This window comes from Molossus molossus, unplaced genomic scaffold (genome assembly GCF_014108415.1).
Source record: "Molossus molossus isolate mMolMol1 unplaced genomic scaffold, mMolMol1.p scaffold_m16_p_9, whole genome shotgun sequence".
Lineage (NCBI taxonomy): Eukaryota > Metazoa > Chordata > Mammalia > Chiroptera > Molossidae > Molossus > Molossus molossus.
In genome coordinates this window covers 29,604,712-29,626,504 of record NW_023425403.1, presented here as the reverse complement: position 1 = coordinate 29,626,504, position 21,793 = coordinate 29,604,712, and the positions used below count along the sequence as shown (strand labels likewise).

General features: G+C 41.7%; 1 protein-coding gene across 3 annotated transcripts in view; it reads right to left on the bottom strand.

The window, feature by feature from the left end:
- The window catches only part of GPAT4 (glycerol-3-phosphate acyltransferase 4), a 53,544-nt gene that overhangs the window by 13,505 nt on the left and 18,246 nt on the right, over window positions 1–21,793 (bottom strand). Inside the window, exons 1-3 of one of the 3 annotated variants that reach the window (XM_036249581.1) lie at window positions 13,529–13,609; window positions 12,599–12,652; window positions 9,634–10,639 (exon numbers count right to left, since the gene is read on the bottom strand). In XM_036249581.1, the coding sequence (XP_036105474.1) occupies window positions 9,634–9,816 (183 nt within the window). In that variant the 5' untranslated portion in view covers window positions 9,817–10,639; window positions 12,599–12,652; window positions 13,529–13,609. Of the gene's footprint in view, window positions 1–9,633; window positions 10,640–12,598; window positions 12,653–13,528; window positions 13,610–21,793 lie in introns of those variants that run through there. The other 2 variants (XM_036249582.1, XM_036249583.1) reach the window with 2 other exon arrangements.

The window sequence follows — 21,793 nt, the reverse complement described above, 5'->3', positions numbered from 1 at the left end:
AGTAACTCATTGCAACACTCTGAATTTTGGTCTTTTCCATCTACAAAACAGAATGATAGTAGATGTCAACCCACATCACGAGATCACTTAGACAAATGAAATTACATTATGTGACAGAACTTGGGCAAGTGCGTAATACCCTAATTGTCCTCATTATTACTGAAATATTAATCAACTCTGGAAGAGATCTAGAAAAGAGAGGCTTTTCCTGAAGCCTCCCTTTTCTTCATTAAAACCCTTTTAACTAAAGAAAGAGTCAGAGGCTGGGTCTCTCCCACTATCAAATAATGAGAAGTGAAATCACGAACTCATATATCACCTACAGGAATAAGTTGTCACCAAATAGAAAGTTATGTCCATGGCCATCAAAGAAATAGAATAGATATCTTAAAAGGTGTCTTGTCTTTTTTTTTTTTTTTATCCTCACCCGAGGACATTTTTTCATTTTTTGTTCAGGTAGAGTGGGAGGGAGAGAGAGGAATAGAGAGAGAGAGAGAAACATCGATGCGAAAGGAACACATGGAGTGGTTGCCACCCACACAACCGACCAGGGCCGGGAACAAACTGCAACCGAGGTACATGCCCTTAGCAGGAACCGAACCCGGGTCTCTCAGGACCGCAGGCCGACGCTCTAACCGCTGAGCCAAACCGGCCAGGGTGTCTTGTCTTTTTTTTTTTTTTAATTTTTTTCTTTATTGATTTTAGAGAGAGAGGAAGTGAGAGAAAGAGAGAGAGAGAAACATTGATGAGAGAGAACAATGACTGGCCTCCTGCATGCCCCCCACTGAGGATCGGGCCCACAACACGGGCATGTGTCCTGACCGGTGACCTCTTAGTGCATGGGTCAACGCTCAACCACTAAGCCACACCGTCTGGACTAAAAGGTGTCTTTTCAAACATGTTTCCAGTTATGCAGGATGGGGAAGAACCCCCATTCCCTGACACAGCAAAGTCCACACAGCCCAAAGCATTTGGTGTGGATTTTTCTGATGGAGCCTTAAGTGTTGGCAAGACACTCTGCATGGTCTAAAGAGCCAAAAGCAGGACACAAGTTTAATCAGTGATCTGACCTCATCCAAAAACTCCTTCAAAATTCTGACTGAAAAAACAGATGTCTTACAGAGTCACCCATTCAAAGAATGCTCTGGGGTTCGAAGGACCCTTTCACAGGGGTCGCCTAAGACATAACAGTAGCAAAATTACAGTTATGAAGTAGCAACAAAAATAATTTTATGGCTGAGGGTCACCACAACATGTGGAACTGTATTAAAGGGTCGCAGCATTAGGAAGGTTGAGAACCACTGCTCTAGGGCAAGAAACCTCATATAACCCATTTTCTATATTTCAGATATTTAACTATTGATGTCTTTTGGTTCTATGCATGGATGATCTTTTCTATAAGAAAATGTAAATATAACTCCTAAAATGGAGGAAGGTGAATTTCATCTAGGGAAGAGGTTAATAAAGGGCAAGAGAGGTTACAACAGCCTGGCATACAGACAGGTCACTCAACCAGAGTTTAAAGAGCTTTCCCATTTTGGCCAAGACTTTGTATTAGCATTGTAAGCATTGTCAAAATCAGAAAAACAGTACACAATGAGAATAGTTCTGTACTGACAATTCTGATACTTAGATTAGGATTGCAACAGGAAGGTGATGTATGACATCAGGTTTCCTGAGCATGGGAATTTAGGTATGTAAGGACTGCTTCACTATGCAAAATTTAAGATGTCTGTAGTTTTTTTTCATTGGAAAGGTACTGCTTAAATGAGGTTCATTATCTCCTAACTCTGTAACAAAACTCGTCATAAACATCCCCTTGCCCTCCTGCTTTGTACATTACAAAATGCTTCTGTACTTAGAAAAGACCTGTAAAAGTTATAACAGGGGAAAAGAGAGCAAGGTGGAGGATTATTCCTGTGAAGGAATGGCTGGATTACTTCACCCTGGTGCAGAAGACAGAATGAAAGAGGTGCTACACATTAGCAGTGTCAGATAACTACACAACTGGCTTTTCTGTGCTGTCACTTTAAGAAGTACAGTGCTCAGACATCCAGAATAAAACTGAGAATCCTAGGTTCACATTTCATTTCCCTATAAACCTCTCCCTTCCTGTGAGATGCCATTTACTGCGCTGTCAGTATCAGATTACCAAATTATTCCCTTTCAGTTTCTGACAGACAGAGAAGAGACCATTTAAGGGCATTAACAATGCTGCTTCTAAGGTAACAGTAAACCCTTGGCAGGTGAAATGCAGGCCCGGCCCTGAGAAATACCAATGGTTCAGCAGTGCACTTTTGCCAGTTATTCACTCTACTGGACACTACAATTTAGTAACTAATCACATGAGTAAGGTCTAACAGTCTTAGCAACACTAATCTCAACAGAAACCTTCCCCTCCTTTTCAGTCAGCATCCATTACATTTTCCCATGAACAAGCTAGATATACCCAAAGAATCAGACCCTTAAAAAAATCTGGCTCCCATCATCAATTGTCTTCTAAGTCCCAAGCAAAGGCTACATCTTTTAACAACTCTTCTCTCCCTCCTTCAACTATCATCTCTAAGTAGCTACTGCCTAATCTGTGAGTCTTGACTTCACAAAAGTGCCAACCTCACATTTCCAATCACCTGCTGATCACTTCCCACACCAAGTTCGTCCAGCAGGTTAAGAATGAAAGGCAGCATACCTCCTTCCAACCCAATGTGTGCCTCTCCTTCTGGCCCTCCTCCTGTAGTGCTAGGATCACTATCCCTGTCACCCAAGCTTTCAGGCTTCCCATCTGTCACCGACTCCAATCAATCCTCCCCTGAAACGGCTGTCTTTCACATCTGCCTCGTGTCATGCCACTAGCTTCTTCTCTTGCCTACACTACTAACACAACAGCTCTTTAATTGCTCTTTCCTTCCTCCAATCCATCTGAACATATGCTGCCAGTCTGACCATGTCACTTCCTTGCTCAAAAACCTTCAGTGGCTTCTCTATGCCTAAGGAAATATTCGGCTTTATAGTCTATCTCATTCCCTCCGTGCACCCAACGATTTTGCTCTACAGAACTATGTACTCTCTCTAAACGAGACTGTATTTTCTCATCTGCAATTCTAGAATGATTTTTGCTTCTTATGACAAGAGTTTTTTAAATTGTTGACTGAGGTTTGTTTTTTAAGATCCAGTTCAAATGCCAACATCTTAAATGAAATGTTATCTACCCAATTCTTGAAGTCAGAATTAATCTTGGCCTGTGTATTTAAACTGGCATCACACTATGAACCAGTTATATATGCATTTATTTGTCATTTTGACTATGCTATAAATCCCTTGAGGGGCAGGAGCCAGAACCTACCTATATTTGTAACTCCAGCAGAATCTGATAGAGTGCCCTGCACTTAGTACGCAGTCATTAAGGGCTGCATTTAATTAACCAACTCCCAATATTTCTTTTTTTTTTTTATCCTCACCCGAGGACATTTTTCCATTCTTTGCTCAGGTAGAGTGGGAGGGAGAGAGAGGAACAGAGAGAGAGAGAGAAACATTGACGTGAAAGGAACACATCGAGTGGCTGCCACCCGCACAACCGACCAGGGCCGGGGACAAACCGCAACCGAGGTACATGCCCTTAGCGGGAACCGAACCCGGGTCTCTCAAGACCGCAGGCCGACGCTCTAACCGCTGAACCAAACCGGCCAGGGCCCAATATTTCTTTTCAAGGTCCATATGAAAAGACAAACCTGAAATGATAAAACCTAAAACTATCTCCCATCACCTACCCCTTCACAAAAACATTCTCATCTTCTTGATTTCATCCTGTAAGCTACTCAAGTTTATGCCCCTTCTCACTGGGTTGGGGAGGACATATCTGATTAAAATTATCTCTTTCTCTTATAATCATGTGAAGCTGGTATGACTATTCCCATTCTTTAGATGAGGAAGCAGATTGGAAAGTCTGATGACTTAGGTCAAGTTTAGGAGCTGGTAGGAAAAGTCCTGCATTTAGAAACTCATGCCCATCTTACCACATCTCCACTAACTGTACAGTCTATTCAATTTCTTCATGGTTTTTATGACTCTCCACCAATCATTTTGGCTTTGGAGTTTAATGTCAATCAGATTACAACTCTCCCATCTTCTCTAACCTGACCTGATCAACCCTTTCCATATCAGGCAAGAAAATGTGGGTCATTTATTTTCATCATCTTTCTCCTTTATAACCAGGCTTTCTTCTCTCCTCCTTCCCAAATCATTCTCAACTCCACTGAAAATTCACTCTTAGGAATTCTATCTCAAATAATACCATCACCACTATCTTGAGGGTAAATCTGAAGCACAAACATTTTAAGAAAACTAAACACTTTAAATAACATGCTGCCCCTCTGCACATGAAGATTTTCTGTGACTCAGCATTAACAGGACCTGCACTGAGTTAAGTCTTCCAGGAGAGGGAACAGAAAAATACTGACCCACCCATATTCTCTCTATATTCCCTCCTTGGCAGGTATCATACCAAGGTTCTTTTGCATAGAAAAAGGAACTAGCCCTGGCCAGTTTGGCTCAGTGGTTGAGCATCGACCTGCGGACCAGAGAGTCCCAGGTTCAGTTCCTACTAGGGGCACATATCACCAAAAAAAAAAGAAAAAGGAACTAATCATGGGAAACTAGTTAAGCTAGGGCTTACTTAGGTCCACCAAAAGCACAGGGATATGGACTATTAGATATCTAGTTTTAATAAACTTTATGAAGATTATCTAGTTCAATGCAAAAATGGCCAAAAGAAAACATAGATACATTTTATGTACATGCTATCAACACAACCACAAAATGTGAATATTTATTGTCAAAGACTGAAAAGTAATGCAAAAAAATGTTAAGGTTTTGTAAGCTGTAGAACATGAATGAATGTTTAAAATCTTTTAATATTATATTATTGGTCTGGTTATCTATTGCTGCACTTAACAAAGCACCCCATAACTCTGGCTTAAAACCCTACCATCATTCATTTTGCTCAGGAATCTGCAAACTGCAAAGTCTGGCATCAGCTGGGTGGCTCAAAGACTGAAGGCTGGACCCCTCCGAAGGCTTGCTCACTCCTGCATCTGGTGTTGATGCTGGTTGTCAGAACCCCTCTGGGGCTATGAGCTGAACACCTACGAATAGCCTGGACTTCCTCACAAGATGGTGTCTGGGTTCCACAGGCAAGCGTCCCAAGAGTCAGACAGCAGTTCCAATGCCTTTTCTAACGTAATCTCACATGTTGCACAGCGTCACATACATCACATTATATTTGTGAGAAACAAGTCGTAAAAAGGTCCCCATTCAAGAGGAAGTCAATCAGACTCCATCTTTTGATAACAGACATCGGAATCACTTGGAGGGTTTTGTTTTGTTTTTTAATTTTTTTCTTTATTGATTTGAGAGAGAGAGAGAAAGGGAGAGGGAGAGAGAGAGAACATCGATGAGAGAGAACATCGATTGGCCGCCTCCTGCATGCCATCCACTGGGGATCAGGCACACAACCTGGGCATATGCCCTGACCAGGAATCGAACTGGCAACCTCTTGGTGCATGGGTCGATGCTCAATCACTGAGCCACACTGGCCGGGCTCACTTGGGGAGTTTTCAAAAATGCCCGCCCAGCCCTGGCCGGTTTGGCTCAGCGGTTAGAGCGTCGGCCTGAGGTCCAGAGAGACCCGGGTTCAGTTCCTGCTAGGGGCACGTACCTCGGCTGCAGTTTGTCCCTGGCTCTGGTTGCGTTGTGCAGGTGGCAACCACTCGATGTGTCCCTTTCACATCGATGTTTCCCTCTCTCTCTCCCTCCCACTCTATCTGAACACAATATCAAAAAAAAAAAAAATGCCCTCCCAGATCAATTAAATCAGAATCTTTGTGGAGATTCTAATGCTCTCAAGTGAGTTCTTTTAAAATGCTTTCTCAGGCCCTGGCTGGTTTGCTCAGTGGTTAGAGCATCAGCCCACGGTTCAATGATTCACAGGTTCAGTTCTGGTCAAGGGCACGTACCTTGGTTACAGTTCATCCCTGGACCTGGTCAGGGTCATGTAGGAGGCAACCAGTCGATGTGTCCCTCTCATGTTGATGTTTCTCTCTCACACTCTATCTGAAGATAAATAGAAAAATATCCTCGGGTGAGGATTAAAAAATAGATAAATAAAAATAAAATAAAATGCTTTCTCAGGTAATTCAAATGTGTGGTTAGGGGAGAGAGACCCACAAAATTAAGATGATCTCTGACCTTTCTTCCAGCTGCAAAATTATATGTATCAGTCCAATTTAGGAGGGGATGAAGAGGCAAAATAAAGATCTCTCCTCCAGTAAAAAACACCCACAAGTATAGGTGTATTTTAGACGTATACAAGGATATACAGAAGGGTGCTTTCCAAGATCTAAAACCAGTCTGGCCAAGTCCAACTTATATCTAATACGACTGCTGATAAGAAACAGCATTCAGTTCTTACAGTCCATTAAGATCAACTCAGAACAGTAACCCTTATTAGAGGGTGAGCTACCCTATGCCCTTGTTGGTACATTTCAATTCTTCCTAGCCTACCCCTTTCTCTAGCTTGTAGCCAAGTAGTAATGATCCATGATGCTCAACAGGACAGGGGCCATAGGGCCCAATGAATGTCTGATATACCTCTAGAAGATAAATCTAGTTCTTGAACTTTTAAATCTTGAGGTAAAAAATGGGTACATACATACATACACATGTACACACATTATTTCCATTATCAATTCTAAATCACTGTGCTCCAAACCAGTCATTTTCAAGATGTGGTCAGCAGTCTCTAATGGCATAAGATTACCTGTCCTATGGATTGGACCAACAATATATATTTAGTGAATTTTCCACTGTTAATTATAATCTACCCTAAAAGTCACAAGAATGTACATTTAAAAAGTAGTCACGGTAAGAATTTACTTGGCTATGAACTTTAAAATATTAATTTTGGGGAATATTTTCAAAATGGAATAGGGAATATACATGGATTCTAGGCTTTCTGACACCCCCAGAAGTGGTCAATGTTAAAAATGTTTAGCTAGCTCGGTCGATTGAGCTCCGTCCCATGAACTGAGATGTTCCAGTTCAATTCCTGGTCAGGGCACATGCCCGGGTTTCAGGCTCAATCCCCAGTAGGGGGTGTGCAGGGGGCAGCCAATCAATGTTTCTCACATGGATGTTTCTCTCTCTCTCTCTTCCTCTCCTCTCTAAAAAACCAATAAAAACACATTTTTTAAAAAAATTAAGCTACTATAGAAGAACCCTAGGCTGATAATTCCTATTTCTGTTTTAAAAAATAAGGATTGTCCTAGGTCTATGAATTAATCACTTGCTTATAACTTGAATAAAAGCTAGACATCACTCATTGTTGTATCCTAAAAGTTTATGAGCTGTTCTACTGATTCTATACTGGTATAGCTCCCCCCCGCACAATGGCAAAAGGGCATGGGGTAGTAAGTTATATGGTCCAGAGGAACCCTGGGCTCTACTGAAGATTTTCTTGGACTAAAATTTAAGAAAATTAGATTTCCTGGTTAATTAAAATAAACATTATACATTAGCAAAGTAACTAGTCCAAGTCAGATTAAATGACCACTTCTCCAACTTTAATGTGCATATGAATCACTGGAGTTTGTTGAAATGCAAAATATAATTCAGTAGGTCTGGAGTGGGCCTGAGACCTCCATTTCTAACCAGCTCTTAGGTGATACGCATCCTGCTGGTCTTCAGACCTCTCCCTGAGTAGCAATGAACTAGATAACCCAGGAGACCATAAGTAGTGCTTAAAAATCATATTACTAAAAAAAGGTACTCAAACAAGTGCATGTATATACATAGTAGCACTACTGACAATAGCCAGAAGGTGGAAACAGTCCATCAATAGATAAGCAAATTATGGTACAGACCTGCAAAATATTATTCAGCCATTAAAAAAAAGTACTGAAACATGTTACAATGTGGAAGAATCTCAAAAACTTTATGCTAAATGAATGAAGCCTGTCAGGTACAAAACAGCACATTTTATATGATTTTTTTTTAACATTTAAAAAAATGTATTGATTTTTTAGAGAGAGAGAGAGAGATAGAAACATCAATGTGAGAGAGAAACATCAATCAGCTGTCTCCTGCACACCCCCTAATGGGGATCGAGCATGTAACCCGGGCATGTGCCCTGATTGGGAATCGAGCCAGGACCCCTCAGTCCATGGGACAATGCTAAATCCACTGAGCCACACTGGCCTGCTATATGATGCTATTTATTTGAAATATCCAGAATAAGTAAATCCAGAGATGGAACAGACTCCTTGCTGGTTGCTAGGAGCTGGGGGAGGGGAAAACAGGGGCAAATGCTTAATAAGTATCAGGTTTCCTTTGGAGCGATGAAAATGTGAAACTAGGTATAGTTGGTGTTTGTATAACATTGTAAATACAGCAAATGCCACTAAGTTGTTCACTTTAAAATGGTTAATTTTATGTCATTTTCACCTCAATTTTTTAAAATATAAAAGTAAATCATATTCTTATAGGAATATTAAATACCAAAAGACAGCACCCAATATTCAATGATACACATAAAATAATTTCCCACTGTAATATAAATTTCATCTATTTCTTCATTGATAAAATGTAGGTAACCCTGTCCACTGCAGAATTATAAGGAACCAAAGAAAAATGAAATTATTAATCAATGAAATTATTCTGTAAACCACTATTAGATACTACATGAACAAATAATACTATATTGTTTTTACTATCATGAGTGCATTTCTCAAATTATACATGGTCTCAATTGTGGGAAAGAATATATAAAGATCTGGTGACAACTGAAAACAGACATTGCTAATAAATTACCAAATCTCTGGATAGATACTAAAAGTCTTGGGCCCTGGCCGAGTAGCTCAGTTGGTTAGTGTCATCCCGATATGCCAAGGTTCCAGGTTCATGCTATGGTCAGGACACATACAAGAATTAACTAATGAATACATAAATAAGTGGAACAACAAATCAATGTTTCTCTCTCCTTTCCTCTCTCTAAAAATCAATCAATCAATTTCTTGGGGCGTAGAACAGCTTTGAGGAAATACACTTCTCACCCATTTCTTTTTACATTATGACCAGTTTGGTTCAGCTGTATAATTAGGTTCTGATATATGTTAAAGAATTTATTATCCATCTCCTCATAAAACAATTCATCAAATGCCCTTTTCTGTTAATTATTTTGGTCTGAAATGCAAGAACTATATAAAAGTATGACGAAGAGAAAAAACTCTCCCATACTTATCAGTGAGGGAATATTTCAGTATCTCGGTCTCTGTTACATAAGAAGTGGATCTGGCAGGTATTTTTTCTTCAATTTTAAGCCCCTCTCTTTGAAATAAACACTGAACACGTAGTGTCATGGAACAGGTTCCTTTGCTGAGATGAATCAAACATACAAGTACTTTTGCTCAAAAGAAAGACTGCTAAAGGCTTTCAAAGTACACATTTAGTTATTCTTTATACTCAAAATGCCATTTCCCACTCTCCCAACTTTTTACATATCCAATAAAAAGATAACAATAAACCAGAAAACAACTCTTTTCCTCCTCTGTCAAGCAACCATTTGTAAACAGCACAACTTACCGCAAAAATTTTTAACAAAGTTTTCATGTAGAGCTTTCGAATACCAAAGGAGACTCCAAAAATAGCAGGGACTATGATGAAAACAAGAAGAAGGGTGAAGAGGACAGTCAGGGAGATGCCCAGAAGGTTGACAATCAGGCTATCAAAAGGCAGCAACAGGAACATGGTGGAGGATCCAGGCATGGCCAATGCCCTCCTCCCCAAGAACAAAGCACAGCCTTCAGATGGTCCTCTCAGATAGCACCAGCGTGGGAAAGGAAGCAAGTTCCCAACAGAAAACAAACTTCCATTTCAAAGTTCACATCATTCACTGGCCTCGGTAGAAAGCTTGGGAGTAGAATGATAGTAATAAGGGCCACAGGAGCCGAACCCGATCTCCCTGGAACCGATAGACTTTGGAGGTGAATGAGACACGATCAATCTTCAGTATGAGCATGCGCGTCCAGGCTGACTTTCTGTGGCAGTGAGACGCGAGGGAGGGATCTCCACTCTGCTATCCTTACACTGCTTCCAGAGTTGTACTTTTCTTCCTGCCCACAGCATTTAGCACATAAATCTGTCCCGAAGATCTGTCATTGCCAGAAGTACCAAGAAGAGTTCAACTTGGTGCCAGAAATATCCTGATAACTCCTGTAGAGGGGGAGTGACTGCTGGCACTGCACACAGAAGGCTACTAAACTTGAATATGTGGAAATTAAATAATTGTATTAGTTAAAATTCCTTCATACGATGAAAATTGTGCTCATTGTAGAGAGTTCATATCTGGCCCCATTCTTCCTCTAGAAAGGCTCCTGGTGCGTGATGCTTCCAGGACCCTCCTACCTGGACAGCTACAGTCTTTGCCAGTAGAACAGAGACGCTGGCACAGAATGTCTCATGCTGCCTGTGGTGAGTGTAATTCCAGACGCTCCTGGCATTGGTTTCCTCTGGATATTCTTCTCCCTAAGGCTCCCTTCTCAGCAGTGACCTGGGTTCTTGGCAAGAAGTTGCTTACATGCTGGCAAAGCTGGAGGTGGAAACAGAAACACCGTCAGACACACAAGAGGACAAAAACGTCAATATATATACTTTGGGGGTGGGGGAATGTTTTAGGGTAAGCCTAGAGTTAGTGCCAGCTTTTCAAGTCATCAAGGCCAAAGGGACTGAGCAGAGCAACAGGTGGCAGACACAAATGCGGGAGGAAAACACAAAGATGTTTCATCCAGTTTTCAACACCAATGATACAATATGTGGCGCTCAAACTTTGTGAACACACCTATGGATGTAAGACACATCTGAAAAGGTAGAGGATATACGGTGAAAAGTAAATTTCCCTCCTACTTATCCCCCAGCTACCCAGAGTTCTTGTCAGGTATATTCATATTCATAGCTTCATTTTCTTCCCACTATTCTATGCTTATACAAGTAGATCATAACTGATCTTTTCTATTTCCCCCAATCTGGCAACAATAATGATGGCATATTATGAACATTGTTCTTCACCTTGCTTTTTGTTTTGTTTTTAGCTTAACTTATTATGGAAGAATGTTCAATCAGCACATACATAGCTCCCACACTTTTTACAGGTACTATGCACAATTTTTGACTGTAAGAATTAGTTAACTGATTTAGGTTAACTGGTTTTCTGCAGTTGGACACCAATGTTTCCACTTTTATGCTGTTATAAATATTGTAATGAATAACCATGTGCATACATGATTTAGTACATAAAATGAACAAGCAAATATATTTTCAGAATAAATGTCCAGATAGGGAACTGCAGGGGGAAAGGAAATATATAGTTTTTTTTTTCCTCACCCGAGGACATTTTTCCATTTTTGTTTGTTTGTTTGTTTGTTTTTTTGGTTTTTATCCTCACCCGAGGACACTTTTCCCATTTTTTGCACAGATAGAGTGGGAGGGAGAGAGAGGAAGAGAGAGAGAGAGAGAAACATCGACGTGAAAGGGACACATCGAGTGGCTGCCACCCGCACAACCAACCAGGGCCGGGGACAAACTGCAACCGAGGTACATGCCCTTAGCGGGAACCGAACCTGGGTCTCTCCGGACCGCAGGCCAATGCTCTAACCGCTGAGCCAAACCGGCCAGGGCCATTTTTCCATTTTTGTTCAGGTAGAGTGGGAGCGAGAGAGAGGAAGAGAGAGAGAGAGAGAAACATCGACGTGAAAGGGACACATCGAGTGCCTGCCACCCACACGACCAACCAGGGCCAGGGACAAACTGCAATCGAGGTACGCATCCTTAGCGGGAACCAAACCTGGGTCTCTCTGGACCACAGGCCGACGCTCTAACCACTGAGCAAAGACCATTTTTTGAGCAGTTTTGGGTTCACAATAAAATTAAGAGTGAGGCACAAAGATTTCTCTTATAACCCCTTCCCGCACATATGTAACAGTCTTCCCCATTATCAACATCCCCCACCAAACAGGTATATTTGTCACAACTGATGAACCTACATTAACACATCATAATCACCCAAAATCCAGTTTCATTATGATTCACTCTTGCTATACATCCTATGGGTTTAGACAAATATATATTAACATGTGTATCCATCATTACAGTATCCTACAGAGTATTTTCACTGTCCTAAAAATCCTATGCTCTGATTATTTATCCTTCCCTGCCCTCAACCCCCGGCAATCAATATTTTTTTTATTGTCTCTATAGTTTTGCCTTTTCCAGAATATAGCTGGAATCATGGTGTATGCAGCCTTTTTTTAGATTGGCTTCTTTCACTTAATACAGCCACTCCTTTTTAAACTCCACTATTTTGAATATCTTATAAAAGTATTCCAGTTTTATATTACGCATCCCTAACCACAATTTACCAATGCAAGTCTTGAACTTGGGAGCATCTTATCAAGTTCCTCTACAAACATTTTGGCTTCACATCAATCACCTTTAGACTCTATCCCAATATATTAAGAAGTTCAAGGATGAACAAACAGGTTACTGACTTTACCTTGAATTTTGTCCAGTGCTTAGAACTCAGCTCTTTCACATGTGATATTACAACCTGTGAACACATATTATTCCCATTTTATCAGTTATGAAACCAAGCAAGGTAGAAACAGATCCAATTCTTCTGACTCCTAACCCATTACTGTTCCCATTACATTCCCACACATCTAGTGATTAAAAGACATGACAGGTCAGTGGCACCAAGTCACAAATACTAGTTCTTATATCTGGTCCTCAATATCTTCCATTTTCACATTACCATTGTTAATGCTAACTTTTGTCAAATACTAACAAAAGGACATTAGCTAATATAATAAGCATATTATATACACTATCCTCACTTAATTCTCACAACAACCGTATGATGGAGTTATCATCATTCCTATTTACAAGTGAGGAAACTGAGGCTTAGAGGATGAAGTAAGTTACCCAGGATCATATAGCTAGGAAGTGGCAGAACAGAAATTTGGACAAGTATATCTGTCTCAGAGCCCATGCTCTTTAACCACTATGCTCTTCTATCTCCCAGACTAACTTGAAATAAGTGAATACTTCCTTCATGCCGAGCCTGCTCTTTACAGAACTTCTTGTGATCACAGAAAAACCACAAGGCATATCTGGACTCATGTATCAGAATTTGGTGGTGTTCTTAGAATCCAAGGTACAAACTCGCTCTTTCATTTTATGAACTAGCCAAACTGATTTTACATGCCAAATTATTAACTACCTCCCAACAGAGGTTCAGGAAATGATGTATTTCTGAGTCTTAAATCAACTTAATTTGCTGTTGGAGACACTGTATTCCTTAGACCTAATTCCAGCCTAATTCTAGGGTCACACCTCTGTTCTACTTTTCCATCTCAGTCACCCTTGCCCAGCACTGCATGGGAAAGAGGCAGCAAGATCCCTTTGTCCCACTGGCCAAGGTTACCTTGAGTTCCATGGACCCAAGGTGACTAAAAGTAGGGTCACTTTGACTTCCAATGCCAGAGTTTCTTTGGATCACAATCAACTGAGAATTTCAAAGATTATGCTGAGTTCATGTTCCCAAAACATCAAAATAAACACTTTTAAGCAATCGACTAATTTCTTCACTATTTCAGGGGTTGGCAAATCATGAGACTATGCAACAAATCTGGCTATGGCCTGTTTTTATAAGGCTCATGATCTAGGAATGATTTTTACATCTTTTTTTTTTTTTTTGGTACATGCCCCTAGTGGGAACCAAACCCAGGACTCTCTGGTCTGCAGGACAATGCTCCAAATGCTGAGCCAAACCAGCCAGGGCAATTTTTACATCTTTAAAACAAACAAATAAAAAAATATGTGACTGAGACCAGAGCCCAAAAAGCCTAAAATATTTACTATATGATCCTTTACAAAAGAAAGAGTTTGCTGACCCATGATCCAACTGCTCTTCCTTCTGAGAGGCAGTGAACTTCCCCTTAACTATCTTATTTACCAGTGCCAAATTCCAGAACAGAGAAGAGTCAAACTAGCTAAACAGGTTATCTGACCGACACTAAACAATCCTCATATAAATTCTTAGAAGTAGAGAAAAAGCAAACAAGCTATAGTTATCAAACAGGGTTCCAAAAGGATGTGCTGGATGATCAAAACAGTCATTAAAGCCAGAGATTAACTGTGCCTTAAGGCCCCCTTAACATAGACTTTGCTCTCCAGAAATAAAAGAAAATTGCTCATATCAGAACTCGATCACACTACAATTTCTTGGTAACTGCTCATTTAGGAGAGGATATCACTCTGTCTCAAGTAAATACAATCATGACTCCTTAAGCATGAGGCAGGGGAAGCCATTAACTAAGGAATCTTGACTCATTCTCTTAACTTCCACAGCTTTCAGCCAAAATCACTGGGTCATTTGGACCAAAGTTCCTCCAACAGCCCAAATGGTCCAGAGAAAACCGTAAGAATCAACTAGTTCTGGCTTTTTTAGGAGGGAAGATGGCTTCATTCTATTAATGTGACAGAGCCCACTACTAAGCTAACTAAACTCTTCAACCTTCTGAATGACAAATCTAGGCTTTTAGGTCCCCAAATAACCCAATTTCCAGTGTGCCTCAGTTCTCAGACTAACTAGTTCATGCATTCAACAAATATTCACTGCTACGTGTTAGATACTTAGTAGTGAACAAATATGCCTAGAGACAAGTAATAAGCAACTAAGCATACATGAAGTAATAATTTCACACACGATGATTAACAATGAAGAGAGTCGGGGGGGAGGGGGGAAGTCCTAGAAGAGAAAATAACAGGGAACTTACAAACTTAAATTGGGGCATCTAAACCAATTCTGACAAGGCCGGGACTGTTAAGACTCCAAACCGCAGAATCAAATGCCCCTTTTTCAGCTAGCTCTCTCTAACACGTCCTACTTCAGGAGATCGTGACTGTTACAGGCGAGATGAGGAGACCTCAGTTCTTGTCTTCTTGAAGGAAAGATTTCAATCAAGAGACAAAGTGTAGAAAAGCAAGCAAGAATTTATTGACCACAGCAAAAATATACTTAGGACAGTGGAACAAGAAAGGGCACAGTAGAAGCCACAGGAGAGTGCAGGCTGGGCTGCTTTGACTCCCCGAAGTCAGAGAAAAGGGGCCTTAGAGACAGGTTCAGGGGGTTAGCCCTGGACAAGCTGCCACTGCCCACTGCTCCTCCAGTTGCAAGTCTCTTGGGGTCCCTTAGAGGACAGGAAGAAGGGAAGGGGCAGGGGAGGAGCAAGCGTGCTCTTAGGAAGGAGAGCTGCTGGGACTTTCATTTTCAAGGGTTTTAAAGGACGGGCATTTGGGGCAGGGGTTCTAGGAGAAGATCAATAGAATATTCATCAGCTTTATGCTGATGTACCAAAATGAGATTTATTCTCTTAATTTGTCTGTCCTTGGGTATAGCTGGCAAATGGCACTTAATTGGATTTCTGTTATCTGTCTCACTGAGTAGGGTGATTTAAGCTATTTGCCCTCTGGTTGGAGAGAAGAAGTGCAAACCATTTCCTCTTCAGTGTCCTTGGTTTAGGGAGGATAGGATTTACTAGATGGCTACAAACTGCTATCTATCTATCTTAGTTTCCCTATTCTGCTTGTCTTGGAATTTTCCTAGCTTCTTACTGTCTTATAACATCCAGAGAGATGCTACACACCAACTCAAAAGGGAAAAAATATAGCATTTTATTACAAATAAATGCTTAGGTTACACAGCGATAATGCATTTCTAAAGCATACCAAGTATGTCTGTGTCAATAAATAGTATGTGTTATCAATTTATTATGACCAGAAGAAATCCGGAGTAATTTCTTCAGTTCTTGGTACCAAACTTTAAGAGAGCTAGACAGAGAAGAAGGCACTTCAAAGTATGTCACAAAACCCACAAGCCAAAAAATACTACATGCCTAGCAAGCACTAGTGCTCAATAAAAAGGTTAGCTTAAAGCATAGAAATATGAATTAAAACCACAGTAAGAGCCCTGGCTGGTTGGGCTCAGCAGTTAGAGCATCAGCCTGAAGACCAAAGGGTCTCGAGTTTGATTCCCACTCAAGGGTACATACCTGGGTTGCAGATTAGACCCCTGGCCCCCAGGACCATGCGGGAGGCAATCAATCATGTGTCTCTCTCATATTAATGTTTCTCTCTCTCTCTCTGTCCCTCCCTCCCTTTTACTCTATCTAAAAATCAAAGGAAAAATATCCTCAGGTGAAGATTAACAAAAAAATTGAATTAAATTAAAATAAAAAATGTAAAAGCCAGAATTTAAAACTACAGTAAGATAGCAGAAAAAAATGTTTTATAAACCCCAGTATTGGTAAACATGAGAAAACACCTTAAATTACTGCTAGAGTGTAAAATGGTACCACCTCTGTGGAGAACAATTTAACAATCACCATCAGAATTTTAAATGCACATAAATTTAGTTCCAGCAATTCTACTTCTAAAAATGTGAACATCTGTAACAAAAGATAAATTAGAACAGTGATTCTTAAGCAAGGGCAATCCTTACCCGAGGATATTTTTCCATGGATTTCTCTTAGAAAGTGGAAGGGAGGAAGAAAAGGAAAGGAAGAAGGGAGGAAGAGAGGTAGGGAGGAAGGGGGAGGGAGATGGGGAGGGCGAGGGCGAGAACCACCTCCCGCAGACCCTGACCGGGGCTGGGATCAAATCTGGAACTCAGGTACGTGTCCTTGACTAGAACTGAACCCAAAACCCTTCAGTCTGAGGGCTGATGCTCTAACTGCTGAGCCAAAATGGCCAGAACCCAGGGGCAATTTTTAACATTTGGTAATGTCTGCAGACATTTTTGTTTGTCACTACTTGGGATAGGGGAGCTACTGGTATGTAGTCCATAGAGGGCTGGGATGTGCTAAACATCCTATAATGTGCAGCCAGATCCTACAACAAAGAATTATCTAGCCCAAAATATCAATAGTGCTGAGGACGAGACACCCTGTATTGAAGCATGTGTAAAATGATATAGGTGCAAGGTTATTGACTGAAGGAAGCATTGTTTACAATATCAAAAAAAAAAAAAGAATCAATGAATCAATGCCCATTAATAGAGGATATAATGGAATACTATTCATCTGTTAAAAAAGACACACACATACATATATGCACCAAGAAACAATCTCCCAGTTAAATATAGAATGTCCACAATAAAGACCACTTATGACGGAGGGAGAAAAAGGAAAAATATACACAATTCATATGTATTCACAAAGATACATGTCTGGAAGGATACACAAGTGATTGGCTATAGCAGCTGCCTCTAGGAGTGGAAGGGAGAGTTCACTACCTTTTTGGTATCTTTAAAATTATATTCGTCATTTTAAATGGGTAATAGTCTCATGGTTCAAAAATCAAAAGAAAATGCCCTGGCCGGTTTGGCTCAGCGGTTGGAGCATCAGCCTGTGGTCCAGAGAGACCCGGGTTCAGTTCCCACTAAGGGCACGTACCTCGGTTGCAGTTTGTCCCCAGCCCTGGTTGGGTCATGCGGGTGGCAGCCACTGGATGTGTGCCTTTCACATCGATGTTTCTCTCTCTCTCCCCCTCCCACTCTATATGAACAAAAAATGGGAAAAAAATGTCACAAGGTGAGGATAAAAAAAAGAAAAAAAATCAAAAGAAACATGTCAGCGTTTGAATCCTGACTTTATCAGTAACCAGTAGTGTGGGTGACTTCTGGTGAATTCCTTAATTTCTTTAAACTTCTATTCAATAATACCTACCAAAAGTAATGTTCAAGATTGGAAGATAACAAAAAAAAAAGTACTTTCATACTGCCTAGAGCAAGGCAAACGCTCAAAATATATTAAACTATCATTATTACTACTCTAAGCTCCTCTTACTAGGAAAAAGGAGGAGCATTTAAACGTTATTTCCGAAAAAGTCATGCATTACACTAATGAGAGATCCAGTTTCAACTACTACCTGCCCAAGGTGCTTATAATACCCTAAAATGGCTGGGTCATTCTGAGCTCATTCAGGCTGGCACGTGGTCAGCCTGACAAGAAGGCAAATCAGCCAGAGCCAGTATTGCCAAACCACACTGAGGGGAAACAAGACCTGTAGAAATCAGGAAAAATGTTTCATGCTTAAAGATGGCACCCTGTGTGAGTGCTCCAGCAAAGACTAAGGCTGTTACAGTAATTTGGAGTTAATAAAATAGATATCCATGCCCAGATGGCCAGGATGTGAGCAGTGTGGGCCTTCAGAAGACCCAGTCAGAACCATTCCCGTGGCCACTATTGATCGCACTGATTCTCTACCCAGGATGCACATTTGTTTCACCTAGGCCACAGCACAGATGAAATAAATAAGACTCTCTGTGGGTGGGACCTCGATTTGTTTGTAAGAAACTTGGGTGATTATAACATGTAGCCAAAGTTGCAAACTGCTGGGTTAAGGGTTTTTACCAATTAACTCAGCAAAAAAGAACTGGAAACTGAGAAGACAACCCACTATCTATCTTTGATTACAATTATCCTTAATAAGTAACTAAAATGTACCTAGTTCTCTAACTTAAAAAGAGAACATAAAATAAAGTACATGTGTGAGAGAGTTGGTCAGGAGATCTAACTACATCATAAGACCATGAAACCATTTATCATTAGAGAGCGCTCAGAAGATTAAGCTGGCTGTCATCCAGAAAAAGCAGATTTGCTCTGAGAACCCTGAGACAAGAAAATTGCTATTATAGTTGGCAGTTACAGGGGTGCACACTTTAGCTTAATATTAAGAATCTAACCTTCACAATGCTGGTGGCAATGTGCAATGGTACAACTGAAAGGGTTAATAATGTTTTAACAAAATTAAACTCCATTCTGTCTAGTTATTCCTGCACGTAAATACCTAAGCAGGTTTCTAAAAAACCTGGGACTGATACCCAGAGGAACCATAAAGATAAGGGGTTCATGATGGCCTTGGGAAACTTGAAGGGACCATAAAAAAGAAGATTAATGATGGCCCATACCTCTGCTGGAGCAGACTCCTTATCTCTGAGACAACTTATATCAACCCCAACACCAATTACGCAGTGCCAAGAGAATGTGGAGTTTTTTTAAATGTAGTTTTTTTTTTAGTTTCTGTAGTTTGTAACTATAAAACCCAGAGAACAAAGAGACTTCGGGGCTGAGCTCTTCAGGCTTGGCCTGTCCTGCACCCAGGCATATGCAATAAAGCCATTTTGCTCCACACTGGTCTTGCATTGTGGGTGTGATCTCCTGCGGGCTCAGACCTTTTATTTGGTGCTGAAACCTGGGAGGCCTGTGAGGATCCCACACAGGGGGCAACCGCGGGCCACTGGAGTCCTCGGGCCTCCTGTTAGACCGGGATCGATCACACCCTCTGCTGGATACTGGACCTCACTGGCAATCCAGCATCAATACCAGCCACTAATTCACTGGTGAGTGTTTATTTGCCTACTGGTCTGATTCTCCGGGCTGTCTCGTTATCCTCCGTCCGGGACATGAGAGCCAGGCTCTCGGTCACTTCTGTGTGATCATCCCTCCGAAAATCCAGCGCTGGTTGGGACATGCTCCTCGGGAACCAGGTTCCCTCAGCTCACCATATATCTAGGGACACCTGATATAGGTGAGTTGCACGTCTCTATTCTAGGGGAGAAACGGGGACGCCTTCTTCTTCCTCTAATGTATCCATCAGACCACTAGGCCACAACATCTCACACCGCAACATGGGAAACGCTCAATCTGCCATCCCTCGTACAACACCCCTAGGATGTCTCCTAAAAAATCTACAGGGCTCGCTCAGGACCTATGTCCCAAGCGACTCATTTTTTACTGCAACACTATGTGGCCTCAATACAAATTAGACAATGGGTAAAGATGGCCTGAGAACGGCACCTTTGATTTCAACATTCTACTGATCTAGACAATTTCTGTCGAAGGCAAGGAAAATGGTCTGAGGTCCCTTACATCCAGGCTTTTTTTTGCACTCAGAACACACCCCTCTTTATGAGATTCTTGCTCCGCTTCCCAAATCTTCCTCTTGCACTCTAATCCTCCCAAACCTCCTTCTGAAGACAGCGCACTAACTTCTTTCTCCTGTTTCCTCTTTTGACCCAGCCCATCCCGCTCCACCACCTCCTCCTCCAGCCCCTTGGGGGGGGGGGGGGGGGATGGGACACACGCACCCTACCCTGAGCCTCCTACTCCAGTTTCAACTCCTCTACCGCTGCAAATGACTCCCTCACACACAATCGGGAACCATCTTTGGTCCCTATCCGTCCCCTACCTCAGCCCTCATTTTAGAATGCCCACCGAGGGAAGTAGCGGGAACTGAAAGGATTGTCAGAGTTCATGTCCCCTTCTCTCTCTCAAACTTGTCCCATATAAATAAAAGACTAAGATCCTTTACTGAGGATCCTACCAATTATACTCAGAAATTCAAGTACCTTACCCAGTCCTATGATCTAACTTGGAATAATATTCATGTTATTCTCTCTTCCACCCTTTATCCAGAAAAATCGAATCTAGGTTAGTGCTCAGGGCCATGCTGATAATCTGAGACAACAGGCCCCCGCTTAACCCCGTAGGGGCTGAAGCAGTCCCTAGCCAGGACCCCAGGTGGAATTATCAGGACAATGAGGCATGGTAATATGCCTCACTGAAGGACTTAAAAAAGCCTCAAAGTGGTTAACTATGAAAAACTGTCTGAAATAATCCAGGGAAGGAATGAAAACCCTGCAACCTTTCTATCCCGCCTTATACAGGCTATGAGAAGATATACTAACTTAGATCCCACTAGCCCAGAAGGGACTGTAATTTTAAACCTGAGATTTCTCTCTCAGTTGGCCCTGGACATTAGGAAAAAGTTACAATGACTTGAAGATGGCCCTCAAAACCCTCAACAGGAACTTCTAAATCTAGCCTTCAAGGTGTTTAATAATCATGACAAAGAGGCTGAACATGAACAGCAAAGAATAGCAGAATTCCAAATGCTTGCCTCTGCCATTAGAGCCCCCACTAATCAAAGGGGTCAGCAAACCCCCTTCAGGGGACAGAAAAAGGACCCCCACTAGGATCAGCAGAGCGGACCCCCAGGCCCCTGCTTTAAGTGTAATCAGACTGGCCATCAGGCAAGACAATGCCCTAATCCTCGACCACCGCCTAAGCCATGTCCTCAATGTGGAGGGCCTCACTGGAAGGTGGACTGTGGACAGACTGTGCAGAGTCGGTCCTCATCCTTTCCTCAGGCTGGTGGAACAGGCAATCCAGGCCTTGATCTGATTGGACTGGCAGCTGAAGACTGAAGATGCCCAGGAACAGACACCCCAACTGTCATCTCGAACTCTACACCTCGGGTAACTGATGGTAGCAGGTAGGCCAATTTCATTTTTAATTCATACTAGGGCAACCTACTCTGCCCTCCCTAAATTCAAGGGACCTCTTCAATGCTCTGGGGTTTCAGTTGTAGGAATTGACGGCCAAATATCACAACCCAGGGCAACCCAGACACTCACTTGTTCTTTAGGCCCCTATATCTTTCTCCACTCATCTGTAGTGTTACCAGCCCCACTCCCTTGTTAGGGTGGGACATTCTATCCAAACTCCATGCTACTTTAACCCTTACTCCCTCTCTCCCCACCAACCACTCTCATTCTTTCTTTACTTTGCCACCGCCAAGAATCGGCCTCCTCTCCTAAAGCAACCCCGCTACCACTACTTCCAGA